Source organism: Paramormyrops kingsleyae, chromosome 2, assembly GCF_048594095.1.
Source record: "Paramormyrops kingsleyae isolate MSU_618 chromosome 2, PKINGS_0.4, whole genome shotgun sequence".
NCBI classification, from domain to species: Eukaryota; Metazoa; Chordata; class Actinopteri; order Osteoglossiformes; family Mormyridae; genus Paramormyrops; species Paramormyrops kingsleyae.
This window is the reverse complement of record NC_132798.1, coordinates 16,551,675-16,566,795: the sequence shown is the minus strand read 5'-3', so window position 1 is coordinate 16,566,795 and position 15,121 is coordinate 16,551,675. Positions and strand designations below refer to the sequence as shown.

Below are 15,121 nucleotides of genomic sequence, written 5' to 3'. Positions count from 1 at the left end.
ATGCTATGGATATTTTAGAAAATGTCAAATAGCCTAACTGCATGTCTTTGGTCTGCATGAGAACCTTCACCTCAGAGCATGTCACAGAAAAGTCCTGTAACAAGGAAAGTCATCTTCTTGCCTCTAGCTGTGGGGACCTATCTTTAGAACTATGACAAGTCTTATATAGTTCATTTCAAGTAGCTACAATGACAGGTCAACCAAAGCCACAGCATCCAGGTCTGGTGTACTCTGCTCTGTCTGGGGTTAGAAGAGATAACTGTGGAATGCTGTGATTTCAATAGTAAACATTAGACTGGAGCTCAGTTGGGGGCAAATGTAGGTGGTGACGTTACTGCACTTAGCAAAAGTCAACTATCTAAGAAATGTTGTTATTGCTCGAGAATTTGAGTCCAAAGAAGTTAAAATGACTGGTGATGAAAAACAAGAAAAGCTTATGTGTCATGTCAGTCTCTGCCAACTTGGTGTAAGTCTGGATAAGTAAATGCAGTTTATGCCAGACAACCAGTGAAAAAATGTCACTCAGTTGAAATAACTTACTCATGGTCGAAACCTTCTCACTGAATCAGTATGTACTGTTACGGAAACAGTCCTGTAACAACGTAAAGAGACCCCCTGATGGCCTCTGGGAGTGAACACCTCAAGAAGTATTTACTGCAGGTCCTTGTGCAGTGAAAGCATACATCTGCAATCTGGCCTAATATAATGTTTTGTTACATAGGACAATTCAAAACAAAATACCATTATATACAAGACAGCATCATAATGAAACCCACAAAGAGCCAGTATTTCCATGTTTTTCACCCCACTCTTGTTGGCATGATCTATTCAGTGTCTTTTAAGTTTCCTTACCACTCCCCTGGCTCTCTCCTACTCATGTAGCATCTTAAAGTCACAGGATTCACTGACTTCATATTTTCCACCCTGCATTCTGTATTTGCACCTCTATAATATTTACTGTGTCAGAGACTATGCAGAGCCACAGTCACTGTTGTCTGGTATTCATCAAAAGTATCACAATTCCATTGTCAAAAACGAACGAGATGAAACAAAACAAATCCATTGCCAGGTCTTTGCCAGGGATCCCTACAGCGACTCAAATTTATAATCAAGTCTGCTAAAGCCAAACCAGCTCAGAAAGTCATTCACCATCGTAAAAACAAGGAAATTTGCATTCAGTTACAAATGGAATGTTGTTTCCTATAGAGCTTTACAAAATGGGACATGTGAACAAACAGAACCAGTGAACATTTAATATATTCTTGCATGTGATTGTTATTATTATATAGAGTTAAATAATCAAATTCCCAATATCTGCTAGCAGACCCCTGTAACTCTGTACAGGATCAGTGATTGGAAGATGCATAGATGAATGAAAGGATGGATGGATAGGTGAATGGATAGATGGTAGTTACATGAAGGTCACAGAACCAAAGTGAACCTGAAGAAGATCTAGAATTAATATGTACTAATTTACCAGGAGGCAAAATAGTATGTATTCTTGCTAAACGTCGGTAGTTCTATTATTTGTTTTAAACCGTGCTTGCAATAAAACAAGTGCTGTAAATCACGCGTTATTAAATACTGAATGGTTGTAAATGTAATTTATAAGCTCTGGGAATTGTCAACATACATTCATATCTGGCCAACGACACACCACTAAGACACAGAGATTAAATCGACGTGCCTCAGTTTTTGTCCCAAATTTCACCGCAGTTACTTCTATCTGGATCTCCATTCCAAAAGAAACATATTTTGCATATCAATGCTGATCAAAAAGTGCTACAAATAAAGGAAAAACAAGCCGATATATTTGGTTATTTCTGCTATTAGCAATATGAAATAAGAACGACAAATAACAATAATATTCATAATATTTATTATTATTATGTCAACGAAATAGTTTTCAAGATCACTACTGCCAGTGCACATTATGTTTTCCTGCCTCCTGACAGCTGGTCTCTGCCCCCACCCCCCAGCGTCTCGTCAGTGCTCCGGTGACGGACGGACAGAGAGACGGACGACGGCGGCGGCGGGGCGGGGGGTGGTAGAGAGCTGGGAGCTCCGGATCGTTCATGAGCAGAGACGCAGGAGCGAGCGATCCCCGGCCTTGGCTCCGCGGCGCAGCTCAACGCAGCGTCCCCGCTTTGCGTGACCAGTGCCAGGGAGCCCGGAGGCGGCTGTACTTTCCGCGTCCGTACCATGTCCCGACATGAAGGTAAAGCGCGATCAAAGACACCCTCCCGGCCCCTACACCGTGACCGGAAAATGTAGCGGCACGTAGCTGGGGGGGCTGCCATGTTTCTTACTGAAACGTACTTCGTGTTGGTGATGGGGGGGGTCGCTCGGTGGCGGTCGCCATGCTGTTTCCCACCCCCTTAGTCCCCCCCCCCTCCTTCTCTTAAGTCTGTAGCCATAGCATTCCGGCTAGCCGCGCACTCCACCCCGCCTACCAGAGGACAAGCTCCGGGATTCCCGACAGGGATCCAGGCGGTCAAACCCACGGAGGGTCCCCGCATGCGGCACCCCGGAGCTGTACCGCTTCCCGGGGGGCTCCGCGAATCCGCGCTCGTCGCTTGTTCTTAATGTTTTAGCTAATTAGCATAGCAGGCTAGGTGAGCCGGCTAGCCCCGGGCCGCGGACGGGCACTGCTTGACCGACAGAGCCGCTGAATGCAGTGTCATTCGGGGCTGAGGCCCGGGAAATGCTCCGGCCCGGGATCGACTCAGAAGTCATGTCATTAATTTAACGAATCCTCATTTTGATTATGGATTAAAAACTACATCAGCGAGCAGACAGTGCGAGTCGGTGCCTGTAGATTTGTAAAAACTCGGCAGCTGTGTCTCATAGCCGGATAGCTAAAGCTAAGTAGCATCCCGGCTTTGAAAAGCCTGGTTGTGTGGACGTTGGCGTCCAACGGATAACCGTCAGTTTGCTGGCTAACTGCTGACCGTTTCAGTTATGCTTAACATGAACGTAAGCAGAGGCAAACTCGTGGGTTTTCTACAGATACCTGCCACTTATTAATAATACTCTTTACTTATTTTTAGTTTTAGTTTAAAAAATAAAACTTTTTTTCGGTTTGTGCGTAGTGAGTAGCTTGTCCCATAGTAGTCATGGCTGTGTAGCTGACGGTGGTTAGTCTATCTGCAGTATGACTCCTAATCTACGCAGAACTGTTTATTTACCTCTACGATTACCACCCAGACTTTTGGTGTTTATAGTAATCTTAATTTAACCTGTATATTTGTTGTTTCTTCGTCACCCTGTTAGTCACCAGTTGCAGCCACATGGGTGTTTTACTGGATCTTTTAATACATCAGATCAAATTGATTGGCTTTAGGTTACAGCAAGTTTCATAATGCAACCTTTGAGTTGTTAGATGCTTAGTTTAGTGGTGTTAGTTTAACGTAATGTTCTGTTTTGGGGTGTCAAAATTGAATTTTCCAATGTGAGAAAGTCTTGGGTATAGCAATTTTTTGGGAATTTAGAAATGAAAGGTGTCTCCAGGCCTGTATGTATATATGAGGCACATTGGGGCAACAACATTGTAAAAACCACCTTATAAAAGTAGGTATTTAAAATATATTTTTGCAAAGCAGTTTCTGTGAGGAGATCAGACATAAATATTGTATGCTTGTTGGTGTGGGTCAGTAATGATGCTCCTGTTCTTGTTTTTTCTGGTCAGTTGTAGAATGGATTAAAAATGTTGTCATTGTTGCTAGATGTCTTTACAAATCAGTTTACAGACAATTACAGTAGTGTAAAAAAAAATGTTACCTAAACACAAAATTATTGGGACATGACAAAATATTGACATTTTCATTGTACAGAGAGATATAGAAGTTCAGTGGGTTTAACATGCAGAATGAATGAAGAAATTGTTTAATGTTCTAGGTTTTTCCTGCATGTTCTAGATATATCTTGGTGGCTGTATTCAAAAACTTTGAAGAAACTATGATTTTAGATGTGTGTGTGTGTGTGTATTGGATTTGAATAAAATTTCACATTGATTTCCATGTGAAGTTTCACAAAATTTTGATAGTGGTATTACTTGCATAAAATTTTAAAAAGTACTAATTTCCATCGATTGATAAAATGCACCCTTAGTGTATTTAATTAATGTACTCTGGTTAAGTGTGCATTGTTAGTCATACTCACCTGCTTGTGTAACACCTATGACTAGGTGGCACTAGTAAGTTGCTGAGAACTTAGCATTTCAGATTCAGTGTGACATGGCCCTCGCTTCCTGCTGCCATGCTTTTTTTAAATGCCTCTGCTTGTTCACGCCCACGCCACCGGATGGCGTGCTTTCTGTGCAGGTTCAGCCAGTCGACTGTCAGGATTTCTTGAGCACTATTTTCACTCCCATAAACCTCACATCTTTGCCAGTTATTGAAGTTTTTATGAAGAACTGTGTGGCAAGGTCAGAGAAATTTGAAACATTTAAAGGTCTGTTTGAGTCTGAGGTCATCTGCAGTTGAGTTACAACTTTGCATCACTTAGTGCAGGTAATGCCAGACATGACTCTCCTATTGTACTTTGTTGATTTGATTTGATTTGATTTGCTGCCTTTTAAAGAAGGTTTTTTTCTGTCATTTCTAGAAGGTGCCATGGGCAGCACTGTGGCTTCAAACCTCTAGGGTTGAGGTTCAAATGCTGCCGGTCTGTATTTGTGCATTTTGCGCACTCTCCCCCATACTGCAACAGAAAGTTTCCTCTGGGTATGCTCATTTCCAGCTCTAGGAATGCAGTGAGGTGAATTAGAGCTGTCTGTTCACCTGTCATTGTGGCTAGATTAAAAGAAGTATTTAAGACCTGTCATAGATCTAAAGATACTTTTACTCAGCCAGAGGCCAGTAGATCACTTTCCTTGTTACAGGACTTTTTGTGGAATGTTTCAAAGTGGAGGCTGACTCATCAGCCGAAAGACATGCAGTTAGACTATTCAGCATTTCTGAATTGCCTGTAATGTGCATATGTATGCGTGCAGTGCCATGGACTGGCATACCATCCAGGGTGTACCCCTACCTTGTGTTTTATACTGGCAGATGTGGACACTCCCTTTATGACCCTGCATTGGAAAAGTGGTTTGAAGATGGGTGGATGAATGGAAGTCATGAAGAATCAGGAACAGCAGGGGCCGTGGTTCTTAAGGACCTAGCTTGAATGTGCAGGTCCATGTCCCAAGGTCCTGTTATGGTACATCTGATCTGAGAAGATTCTTAAGTTACCCTGCTCAAATAAAAAGCTTTCGATGGAAGTGTCAGTTAAGCAACTAAATGTGGTGGTGGTGGTGGTGATGATATTTATTATGGGATGGCCTTTCAGTGGGAGCGATGCCTCAATATATCTGACAGAAGAGCTTTCTAAGTAGTAGAGGATTGTAAGGTGATGGTGGTCCAGAATTATGGAGTATAGACAGAACACAGTAGTGAGTAGTTGGTCTTAAGGCTGAATCCAGTTGTTAAGAATTCTAGGGTTTCATTTGTTTAGTTAAACTGAATGTCCGCGCGTGACCTACACAGCTCCTCATTCATGCTTGACAGGAGACCCAGTAGTACCCTGAGACTTGCGTCATTAAATCTCAGCTCCACATTGGTTTCCTGAAATCTAATAGCCAGACACAGCAGTAAGAAATGACACTGAATTACATTCTTTATAAGAAATATGAAATGACAAAGTTTGTGACAATTTCATTCAAGCGCACTGATATCCCTCTCACCAGCTGGTGTGTGCATTTAATGATTGTCCTTGGGGGTCTGGTGAGGTCACAACACCTCTTCAACACTAATGCTAAATGAATGGTGTGACAATGTTATCACAAATGGTGGTATTAAAATACAGAGCACAGTGGGACAGAATGTCCAGCTCATTAATATTGCTGTACTAATGTCAAAACCTCTCCATACCATTCTCTAGTTTGTTTTCATCTGGTAATTTCTTGAATCCATGTCCACAATCCATTGATTCTTCTGCCAAACTTTTTTTTTTTGATAATTCATTGTGCCTTAATCCAACATCGTCTGGTGCTGAGCCAAAGCGGTAACAGTTTTATAAACACAAACCGCTTATCTCTAATAGATCATGCTTATACCAGCTTCAGTCTTTCCAATTAAATCAAAAACAATACCGGCAAGATTTATATATAGAACAACACTTCCTGGACTGAGATTTTACAGATTATACAATAAACTTCTGTCTGGCAAGGTATAAATTTAGTTTTTAAACATTATTTTCAAACCTTTGTTTAGGGTAGCCAGATGAGTTTTACACGTGGCTGTTTGAAGTAGGTCATATTAAATTTAAAAAATGTGGCTCGGTGAATGCCTCTGTTGTAGGTGAACTGCATAAATCTGGCACCTGACATCTGATACTGAAAGCAGCCACTGCTTTGTGGTCTAGCTCTATGTATATTTGCTGGTGCTGGTGTTAACTGGTTCTCTCTTGGTGCCTTTAGAGAACCTGCCCGCGTTTCCACTGATTTCAAAGAGGTATAGAACGAAATGTTACATAGCTGAAAGTGAGAGTAAAGTAAAAGTTCATATGCGCTCTGTCTTTGACATTTATTTTCATCTGTTTTGGATTTTAAGTTTTTATAAGCTGCCGAATCAAAAAAAAAGTTTGCAGAGTATGACTCAATACACTCTGTCTTTGTTGATTGTATCCACTTTTGTCTCCATAAAGGCTCCCTCTGGTGTGTATATGAATCTATTCTTTATCCTCGCTCGCTGTTTTACCGCTGTCCTTTTAAGGATGGCACAGTAAAAGTGTCTGCTAATAACTTAACTTTACAATCCGCCTCATGATCTCTTCGCTGCTCGAGTGCCACAATATTTTATATATTCGTCCTGTGACATGTTTATAATTTATTATTACATCTGCCCGGCAAATCGATCTTTCATCTCCCACAGGATAAAAAAAACTATGTAATGTAATGTAGTAACAATGTAGCGTACAGTTGTTTCAGTGCCAGCAGCTGCGATATTAGACAAAACTATATTGGCTATGGATTGAATTTAATGGGTATATGGAAGGTTTTGACGTAATAGCCCGTCTCCCTTTTGCTGACGTTACGGTGCCAAATTCTGAGACCAGCTCTTCTGTGGTGCCATGCTGGAGCCATTTTTTCTGGCCCAGAGTCAGTTTTTTGCAGTAGGAACATGCAGAACTAGGTCCAGATTGGGAAGAAATCCGGCACCGGCTCCGCATTGGTGGAAACAAGGCAATTGGGTGGTGCTGGAGCTGAACGGCACACCTGGTTCACAACCTTTTTTGTTTTGATACAGACGCTATTTGGGAGTTTATCCAGGCTGAAACCATTTGAAAAGCTTCATGTTTATGAATGAGGTCGCTTTCTGTGTCTACCTGTCATTCACTTCCTGTTTGATCTAGAAGCACTTATGTGTATAGGGATGAATGATTCAGATTAATTGCCTCATTTGAGGGTAGCAGGGTGCTTCACTGCAGCCATTTAGGTTAAGTACGTTACTCGAGGTCACTTCAGCGCTTCACTTCCTGGGACTTGAACCAGCAATCTTTGATTGATGAGTCCATGTTCTTAAGTTCTTCACCACCACTCTTACTATAGTATGCGAGTGCATCAGCTGGATGAAGACATTAAAACCTGTTAGATTGTGCATCTAGAATCTTATTAAGCACTAGCTGCATTCTGTCAAGATGATTTTTTATGAACATTTTTTCCTCTTTATCTGTGTACCTTCTGGTTATAGTGAATGACCTTCTGTCCAAAGCTATCTTCTTTATCACTGAGCCACAGAATCCCCTAAACTTGTTAGATGAACAATGAATGTTTTTTTTCAAGGACGCAGGTTTGGTTTCAACATCGGTAGGGGCCAAATCAGCCCTGAGCCCCTCCGCCCCCCTAAACGCACAAAGTGCTCCCACAATATACCCAAATCTACGCCCTTGTTTTTTAAAAAATAATTTTTACAAGGTACCATTAAGAGACCCTGTATCTTCAGCTATGAGCTCCTTAGTGTGTGAGGTCTCCCCTTCCCAACCAACTCCTCAGCTTTCCTGCAATTGTAGGCATTTAATCAGTGGCATATACTGAATGAGGACAATGTAAAAAGCATGTATCAACTGGCTGAGTAATCTGTATTACATCTCATTATGTTTTCTCTCGTACCCTCGGCTAAATTGCATCTCAGCAATTCCTCAAACATTTATGATTTAATTAGCAGGTAACAGCAAGACCTGATGCCTGGCTCATAGCGGTAGTAACGCAGTAGTAACAGTACACATGTCCTCATCGAAGTGCTGTAGATAAACGGTAGATATCAGTGAGTGACTCAGGATTGCTTTCTCAACCTTCCGTATGTCAGCTTCAGCTTCTTTGTCTCAGCTTTTGTGATGACTGGAGCTCCTCTTCCGTGCCTCTCGCCATCCTCCTTTGCACTGATGCTTTCACAGGTACCTTTTGAGTGCAGAACCTCAATCTGCAGCTGGGACACTTTGTGACCGTGAATTCCCACTCTCTCTCTCTCTCTCTCTCTCTCTCTCTCTCTCTCTCTCTCGCATAGGCTGGAAATCTGTTTGAAATGTCGTGTAAATTTTGAAAGCATCTTCAACATTTTTTGCCTCCCTTTATCACATCCCTTTGGGTGGAGGCGGAGGTGCGGGAGGTGGAATTGGTATAGTTTGAATAGAGGAGCACCACAAGGGTCTTGGTGTATGTTAGGATTTATAGTTTGTAGTGAAACTCGGGATCTAGAATTTCTTTTGAAATGTGTGTGTGGCCATGTATATATTATATTCTAGGGGACAGAAGTCCCCACGATGTGATTAAAAACTTATTTTGACCTTGTAGGGACTTCTTCCTCTTGTGAGGACTGAAAAACTCATTTTTATAAAAATCTGTGAATCCAATCAAAAAACTAAAAAAGTGTTGTGCTTTTTCTTTTGGTTACTTATGGTTAAGGTTACGGCTGGTTAGAGGGTGAAAGTTGTCATAGTTGGCATTAGAGTTATGCCCATAGAAATGAATGGAGTCTTCACACACAGGGGGGACAGACAGACAGACAGCTGAGGGTACTAACCTTGGTCTTTTTGACCACTGTTAGCCGGAACCAGCTTGTTGCCGAAGAAAACAGCGCAAAGGGAATGCTGTATTAATTCAGATTAATTTGTTTTCTGAAAGTCTTATCCTGTTTTTCTTTTGTCATGAACATCACATGACCCTTGGCGTAATGTTTGTGCTCCGCCCTCTGTCTGCCTTTCAGGGGTCAGCTGTGATGCGTGTTTAAAAGGAAACTTCCGAGGCTGCAGGTACAAGTGCTTGATCTGCTACGACTACGACCTGTGTGCTTCGTGCTACGAGGGTGGGGCCACCACCACCCGGCACACTGCAGAACACCCCATGCAGTGCATATTAACCAGGGTAGATTTTGGTAAGTACCCATGCACTCTTTATTGACCAGGGTAGTGGGTCAGTACTGACCTGTCTTATCCAAATTTACATTTCAGTGCTAGAGATCTGCCAGTCTGTGGATGCAGGTCTTGTCTGGACCTCAAATTTTAATATATATTTAGTCTGCGTATTCTCTCCCAGCTCGCCTACAGATCAGTATAAGTAATTGCAGTTGTAGTTTGTTTTGTACAGTTTCACTAGATGTGAGACACTGATATTATCCAGTTGTCCAGTAACGGAGAGCCCCTGCCCAGACTGGTAATGCGTGCCAAGCCCTGGTGGTGTTGGGTGACCTTCTGTCATGCACCGTGCTGCAGATTTATATTACGGCGGGGAGGCCTTCTCAGTGGAACAGCCCCAGTCCTTCACGTGTCCCTACTGTGCGAAAATGGGCTACACAGAGACATCGCTGCAGGAGCACGTGACCTCGGAGCACGCGGAGACGTCCTCGGAGGTGGTGAGTGCAGCACGTGCAGTCGCGTCTGAATCCTGAGTTAGCCTGTCCTCATCAGAAGTGTGTGTGTGTGTGTGTGTATGTGCATTTAGCTGTCTCTTGGCGACAGATTCTTCACACTGCAAACTGAATAAAACAGGCATAGTGGGACATCCTGTAATTTTCATGTTTGCTTGTTTTTGAGGTTAGGATTTATTACAGTTAAATTGGTAGAGTCAGTGGGTGGTGCCTACACACCTGTCTGCCTGCCTGCGCCTCTGTCTGCCTGCCTGCCTCTGTCTGTCTGCCTGCCTCTGTCTGCCTGCCTGCCTCTGTCTGTCTGTGTGCATCTGTCTGCCTACCTCTGTCTGCCTGCCTGCCTCTGTCTGCCTGCCTGCCTCTGTCTGTCTGTGTGCATGTCTGCCTACCTCTGTCTGTCTGCCTACCTCTGTCTGTCTGCCTACCTCTGTCTGCCTGCCTGCCTCTGTCTGTCTGTGTGCATCTGTCTGCCTGCCTCTGTCTGTCTGTGTGCATCTGTCTGCCTGCCTCTGTCTGTCTGTGTGCATCTGTCTGCCTGCCTCTGTCTGTCTGTGTGCATCTGTCTGCCTGCCTCTGTCTGTCTGTGTGCATCTGTCTGCCTGCCTCTGTCTGTCTGTGTGCATCTGTCTGCCTGCCTCTGTCTGTCTGTGTGCATCTGTCTGCCTGCCTCTGTCTGTCTGTGTGCATCTGTCTGCCTACCTCTGTCTGTCTGCCTGCCTCTGTCTGCCTGCATCTGGCTCACTGTCTACATATGTCTGTCTGCATCTTACAAAATGAGATCCAGTCCCTGTCTGTGCAGTCACTGAGCATACTCACAGCGCTGCTGCAGCGTTTCCAGTCTGACAGGGCCAGTCTACCAGTCACTCTGACCCCGGTTAAGCACTGAATATCCATGGGAGCAGCGGAGTTATCGCACTCGCGTGTCTCGTTTACGCTCTCGTAAGAACAGTGTTTGTGAGACGTGTTTAGGTTCTGCATCCTGCAGACTCAGGGCTCAGATACACAGAAGTTAGAGTGCTGTAGAGTGCAGAAGAGGCACTGACTGCACACATCACCACTGTTCGCACCATTTCAGTCTGCAAATGGACCGTGGCTTTTCATTGGCCGCTCTAACACTTGCCCCTGCAGCTAGCCAGTAATACTGGGCTCGGTCCCTGGGCTCTGACTACTCTTTGTGCCCACAGATCTGCCCCATATGTGCGGCTTTGCCTGGTGGAGACCCCAACCATGTGACAGACGACTTCGCTGCCCACCTCACGCTCGAACACAGAGCACCTCGCGACCTCATATCCAGTCCTGCTGCCAGAGTGTGTTCACACAATTCTGTCTGCCCTCACATGTAATAGGTTCAGTTAGCAGTCACATGCTTGGCGCCCCCTACTGGGTCACTGTGCCAGTGCCAGCTTCTCTTCCCTGCCTCTCCATTGTGGTCCTTAACTGCCTTCACGATGAGTCCAGCGGCGTCCGGCACGTGCGCAGGATGTTCCACCCAGGCCGGGGGCTGGGAGGTCCTCGCGCACGTAGGTCCAACATGCACTTCACCAGCAGCTCCACCGGGGTGCTGTCATCCTCACAGAGTTCCTCATACTCGCCGAGCAACAGAGAAGCCATGGACCCCATAGCAGGTAGGTGGTGCTGTTGGCCAAGTCGGTGACATCCGAAGGGGCATGATAAACATGGGGAGTTGTTTAGCAGGCCCCCACCCCACACAGGAAATTGCCATGGTAACCGCCTAGAGGTTCAGCTTGTCCCCAGCAGCATTATCTGCTGGTTTCCTGTGGGAATTCAGACGGGAGCAGGGGATGCCCTTCAGGGCATCTGGGCACCCTGCCAGCTCGCGTCAAGGAATCGAGCACCTGCTCAATTTTTTACATTTTAATCATGTTTCAGTGCATTTGCATTTTACCTGATGAATTATTCGACATGTCGGTTCAGAGGTTAAGTTAAACGGACACCGTAAACGGGCCGGATTCTGCACTGAAATGTATCTGCGATGTTGGACAGGTAGCACGGGGGCATGCTGGAGCAGCTGCCCTGCCTGAGCCCTGCTTGCCCGTCATATGGGCTTCTGTAAAGCACTGTACAGCTTACCGCCTTGGAGAACTAAAGCAATAAAAAAAAGCAAAAAATATTGAAGAGTCTGATTTGCATATCATGCAGTGTTTCTGTGAAAATCTAAAAGGAAACCTGATCATGGGTGGGACAGCGGGCGTCAGTGTGAATCTGCGTGACATGGTGTTTGGAGGAACACAGCCCTCGCAGGGAACGCGACCCGCCCCGGGCAGGAAGGAGCGGCTGGATAAAGATCAGATTGTACAGCGTTCCTAACCTCCTTTGCTGTCTGGATGTGGCTGGATGTGTCTGGCTGTGACCTTGTCCCTCTAGTGCCTTCTGGGACATTTTCGGAAGCTCAGGGCTCCTGGGTTTAATGGGGTACTCACTGTCCTTTAAAGGGATTTCTGCTCACTTTAATTGGACATTGGGCTCTGAGGCAGTGATGAGCCACTTTTTGCGAACAAGAAGTTTCATTTTTGCCCTTCAAATATGAGTTGAAAGTCCTTCTTTTTCAGAAATGTGTGTTGTGATAGTTGGACTGTGGGAATGTGTTGTCACATCTCATTGACTAACCGGTGGCCCCGCCCCCCCCTTCTCCCCCCTTCCCCCCAGAGCTGCTGTCCCAGCTGTCAGGCGTGCGCCGCTCTGCAGGCGGTCAGCTGAACTCGTCGGGCCCATCGGCATCACAGCTGCAGCAGTTGCAGATGCAGCTGCAGCTGGAGCGGCAGCAGGCTCAGGCGGCGCGGCAGCAGCTGGAGTCGGCGCGCAGCGCCACGAGGCGCGGTAACCCCGGCAACGCTGTGACGCAACCCAACGGCAGCCCCAATCCTGCACCTCCGCCGCCGCCGCCACCGGACAGCAACCCGCCTACCCTGCACGGCTCGCAGTTCCTGCTCGCCAGGTCAGCTGGGAGGATCACCATCACCTTTGAAAATCTGAATGTTAAGGAATTCCTGATTTAAATCCCCTGTCCCCCCGCCCCCCCGCGGCAGGTTGACCGAGCCGGAGCTGTTGGAGGCGGAGCGGCAGGCGATGGAGGCGGAGCGTGCCGACCGCGGCCTCTTCGTGCAGGAGCTGCTGCTCTCCATGCTGGTGGCCGGTGACAATGACGGCGGCGGCGACTCGCCCTCCCCCAGCAGCAGGGGGCGCCGCAGCTTCGCCGACTTCGGCGCCATGGGCTGCGTGGACGTCATGCCGCTGGATGTGGCTTTGGAGAAGCTGAGCGTGAAGGAGAGGCGCAAAGGGAGCGAGTCGTCCCCTCTTTGACAGGAGGCACCCTCTGCACCGCGATGCCGGGGAAGTCGGCGGCAGCTTTGGCTGTCTTTTACTTCTGTTTTATTATTATCATTATTATTATTATTATTTTGGTGATTGTAAATTCAGGTCCGTCACCCTTATTACACTGTGTATATACGTCAAAGGGGGAGAGAATCAGGAAGGAATATATATATATATATAAATATATATAAATACAAATACGAAGGTATAGAAGCTGATAATCAGTTCCGCGTAGCTAATTTTTACGTCGATAGTCGGCCGCGAACGGCGCTGCGGACAGAGACTCCACATCCCGAGCTGCAGATGGGCCGAGGTCACTCTGCACTGAAGCTGCTGTGTGTATTTATGAATACTAACAAATAAAAAGTGCTTGCAGGGATTACGGCAACTGAAGCATGATGTCATTTGCGGTGTGCATGAGGTTTATTTAACCAACAACAAACAAACAAAGCTTTATTTGACTTTTTTTTTCTTTTATTTCCCCCAAGTTTTGTTTTGGGGAGAGTTGGAAAATGAAAAGAAATTATGGGATTTTACTAAATTTTAGCTGGGAGTCTCATTTTGGACCTTTGGCAACATCAAAACAAATGCTTTTAAGGTTTACCCCAGCTGGCCTTTTCTGGTTCGTCACAACCCGAGTCTGACCTGGTTGCATGTGGTGTTTGGTCACCTGCCCCCCCCCTGCTTCCTCAGAGCCATGCAGTCAGGAGAGGGGAACTGAAGGCCAGCCAAACTAACGGCATTCTATCCATATTTCATTTCATTTAATTTTTTCCCAACTTCATGCAGACTGTGGTCTCCCTGTACCTCCTTCTCTCACTCACCCTCCTTTCCCAGTGAAAAACAGCACACGTCTGCTGAGTGTTGTTTTATCGGTTCCTTAAAGCACATCCTAATTTCACTCCCTGCTCATGGCTGCACTTTAGCTTTCAGATTTACTCCATTTTGAGAGCCTTGGGTTGCACCGCATTGAACCGTACTGTAAGTTTTGTAGTGATTTGCAGTTTTTAGTGTGGAAAAACCTGGATTAGACTTCAGATTCCCAAGTCCAGCACAGTGTGCCCTTCCTCGTCTTCCCCACCCCCTCCCACAGTATCAGGCATATGGTTTCCTGTGCTACTGAGGGGCATTTCCAATCACTGTCCTGTAGGAGGTGCTCTCTATGTCCAAAGCAGACTGGAAACCTGTTTGCTGTACTTCTAATGGTATATGTTTGGCTGTTTTGGCCTGATGATGTTGCATAACAGGCAGACCTGTGACGGTACCAAGACTGTGATATGCTGTTTTACAGAGGTGGAAAGTTCAGGTCCAGAAAGTACAAAGCCAGACCAAGATTTTGTACAAACCAACCAGTTGATTACTCTGTGAATGTGATTCTTTATACTTGACTGGTGGGTTGAAACAAAATCTTGGTCTGGATTTGTAGTTTATGTACTGGAACTTTCCACCTCTGCTGTTTGTGTACGAGCTCCGAGTGGCAATCTTGCAAGGGTAGCTTCATGCTGTCACATGTGGGATAGACCAGACTGTGATACAACAGTTATATTAAGCTTGCCTTAAAAATAAACTATAATCTCAAAATCCCACGATCCTTCACCTTTATTAAGGCAGAAAAGTAACCAAACTCAATTCCAACAACTAGGTCGCTAAGCGAAATGGTTGCCACCTGAAAATCGCGGTAGCTTATGGGTGACTGTGACTGTATTTACGACTTCAGCCTTCAATACTCTTTTATCCTTCATGAAATGGACATTAATATTTCGCTCGTACTACAAAGAACGCGTTATCAGGCATACAAAGATCGGTCGTACATGCGTGCATTGGTTGGAAAGTGAATTTTTTATTACCGTCATATTTGCAAACGGACACTAACCAAGGTAGTC

At 45.4% G+C, this 15,121-nt stretch overlaps 1 protein-coding gene across 4 annotated transcripts; it reads left to right on the top strand.

Moving 5' to 3' along the window:
* Nucleotides 1-1,984: 1,984 nt before the first annotated feature.
* Nucleotides 1,985-14,824, top strand: LOC111856570 (E3 ubiquitin-protein ligase KCMF1-like). 4 transcript variants are annotated; one of them, XM_023836647.2, is made up of 7 exons: nucleotides 1,985-2,218; nucleotides 9,246-9,413; nucleotides 9,751-9,890; nucleotides 11,090-11,191; nucleotides 11,353-11,530; nucleotides 12,573-12,861; nucleotides 12,953-14,824. In XM_023836647.2, exons 1-7 carry the CDS (start codon nucleotides 2,203-2,205, stop codon nucleotides 13,224-13,226), a joined length of 1,167 nt encoding a protein of 388 aa, XP_023692415.1. In that variant the 5' UTR covers nucleotides 1,985-2,202; the 3' UTR covers nucleotides 13,227-14,824. The 4 variants fall into 4 exon arrangements, with proteins under 4 accessions (XP_023692415.1, XP_023692418.1, XP_023692417.1 ...); XM_023836650.2 differs by lacking the exon at nucleotides 1,985-2,218 and adding an exon at nucleotides 2,417-2,615; XM_023836649.2 differs by lacking the exon at nucleotides 1,985-2,218 and adding an exon at nucleotides 2,622-2,976.
* Nucleotides 14,825-15,121: the final 297 nt, after the last annotated feature.

Coding starts and splice junctions, on each gene's coding strand:
- LOC111856570 (XM_023836647.2), top strand. Junction 11,192..11,352: donor ACAGAGCACCTCGCGACCTC/ATATCCAGTCCT, acceptor AACTGCCTTCAC/GATGAGTCCAGCGGCGTCCG. Junction 12,862..12,952: donor TCGCAGTTCCTGCTCGCCAG/GTCAGCTGGGAG, acceptor CCCCCGCGGCAG/GTTGACCGAGCCGGAGCTGT.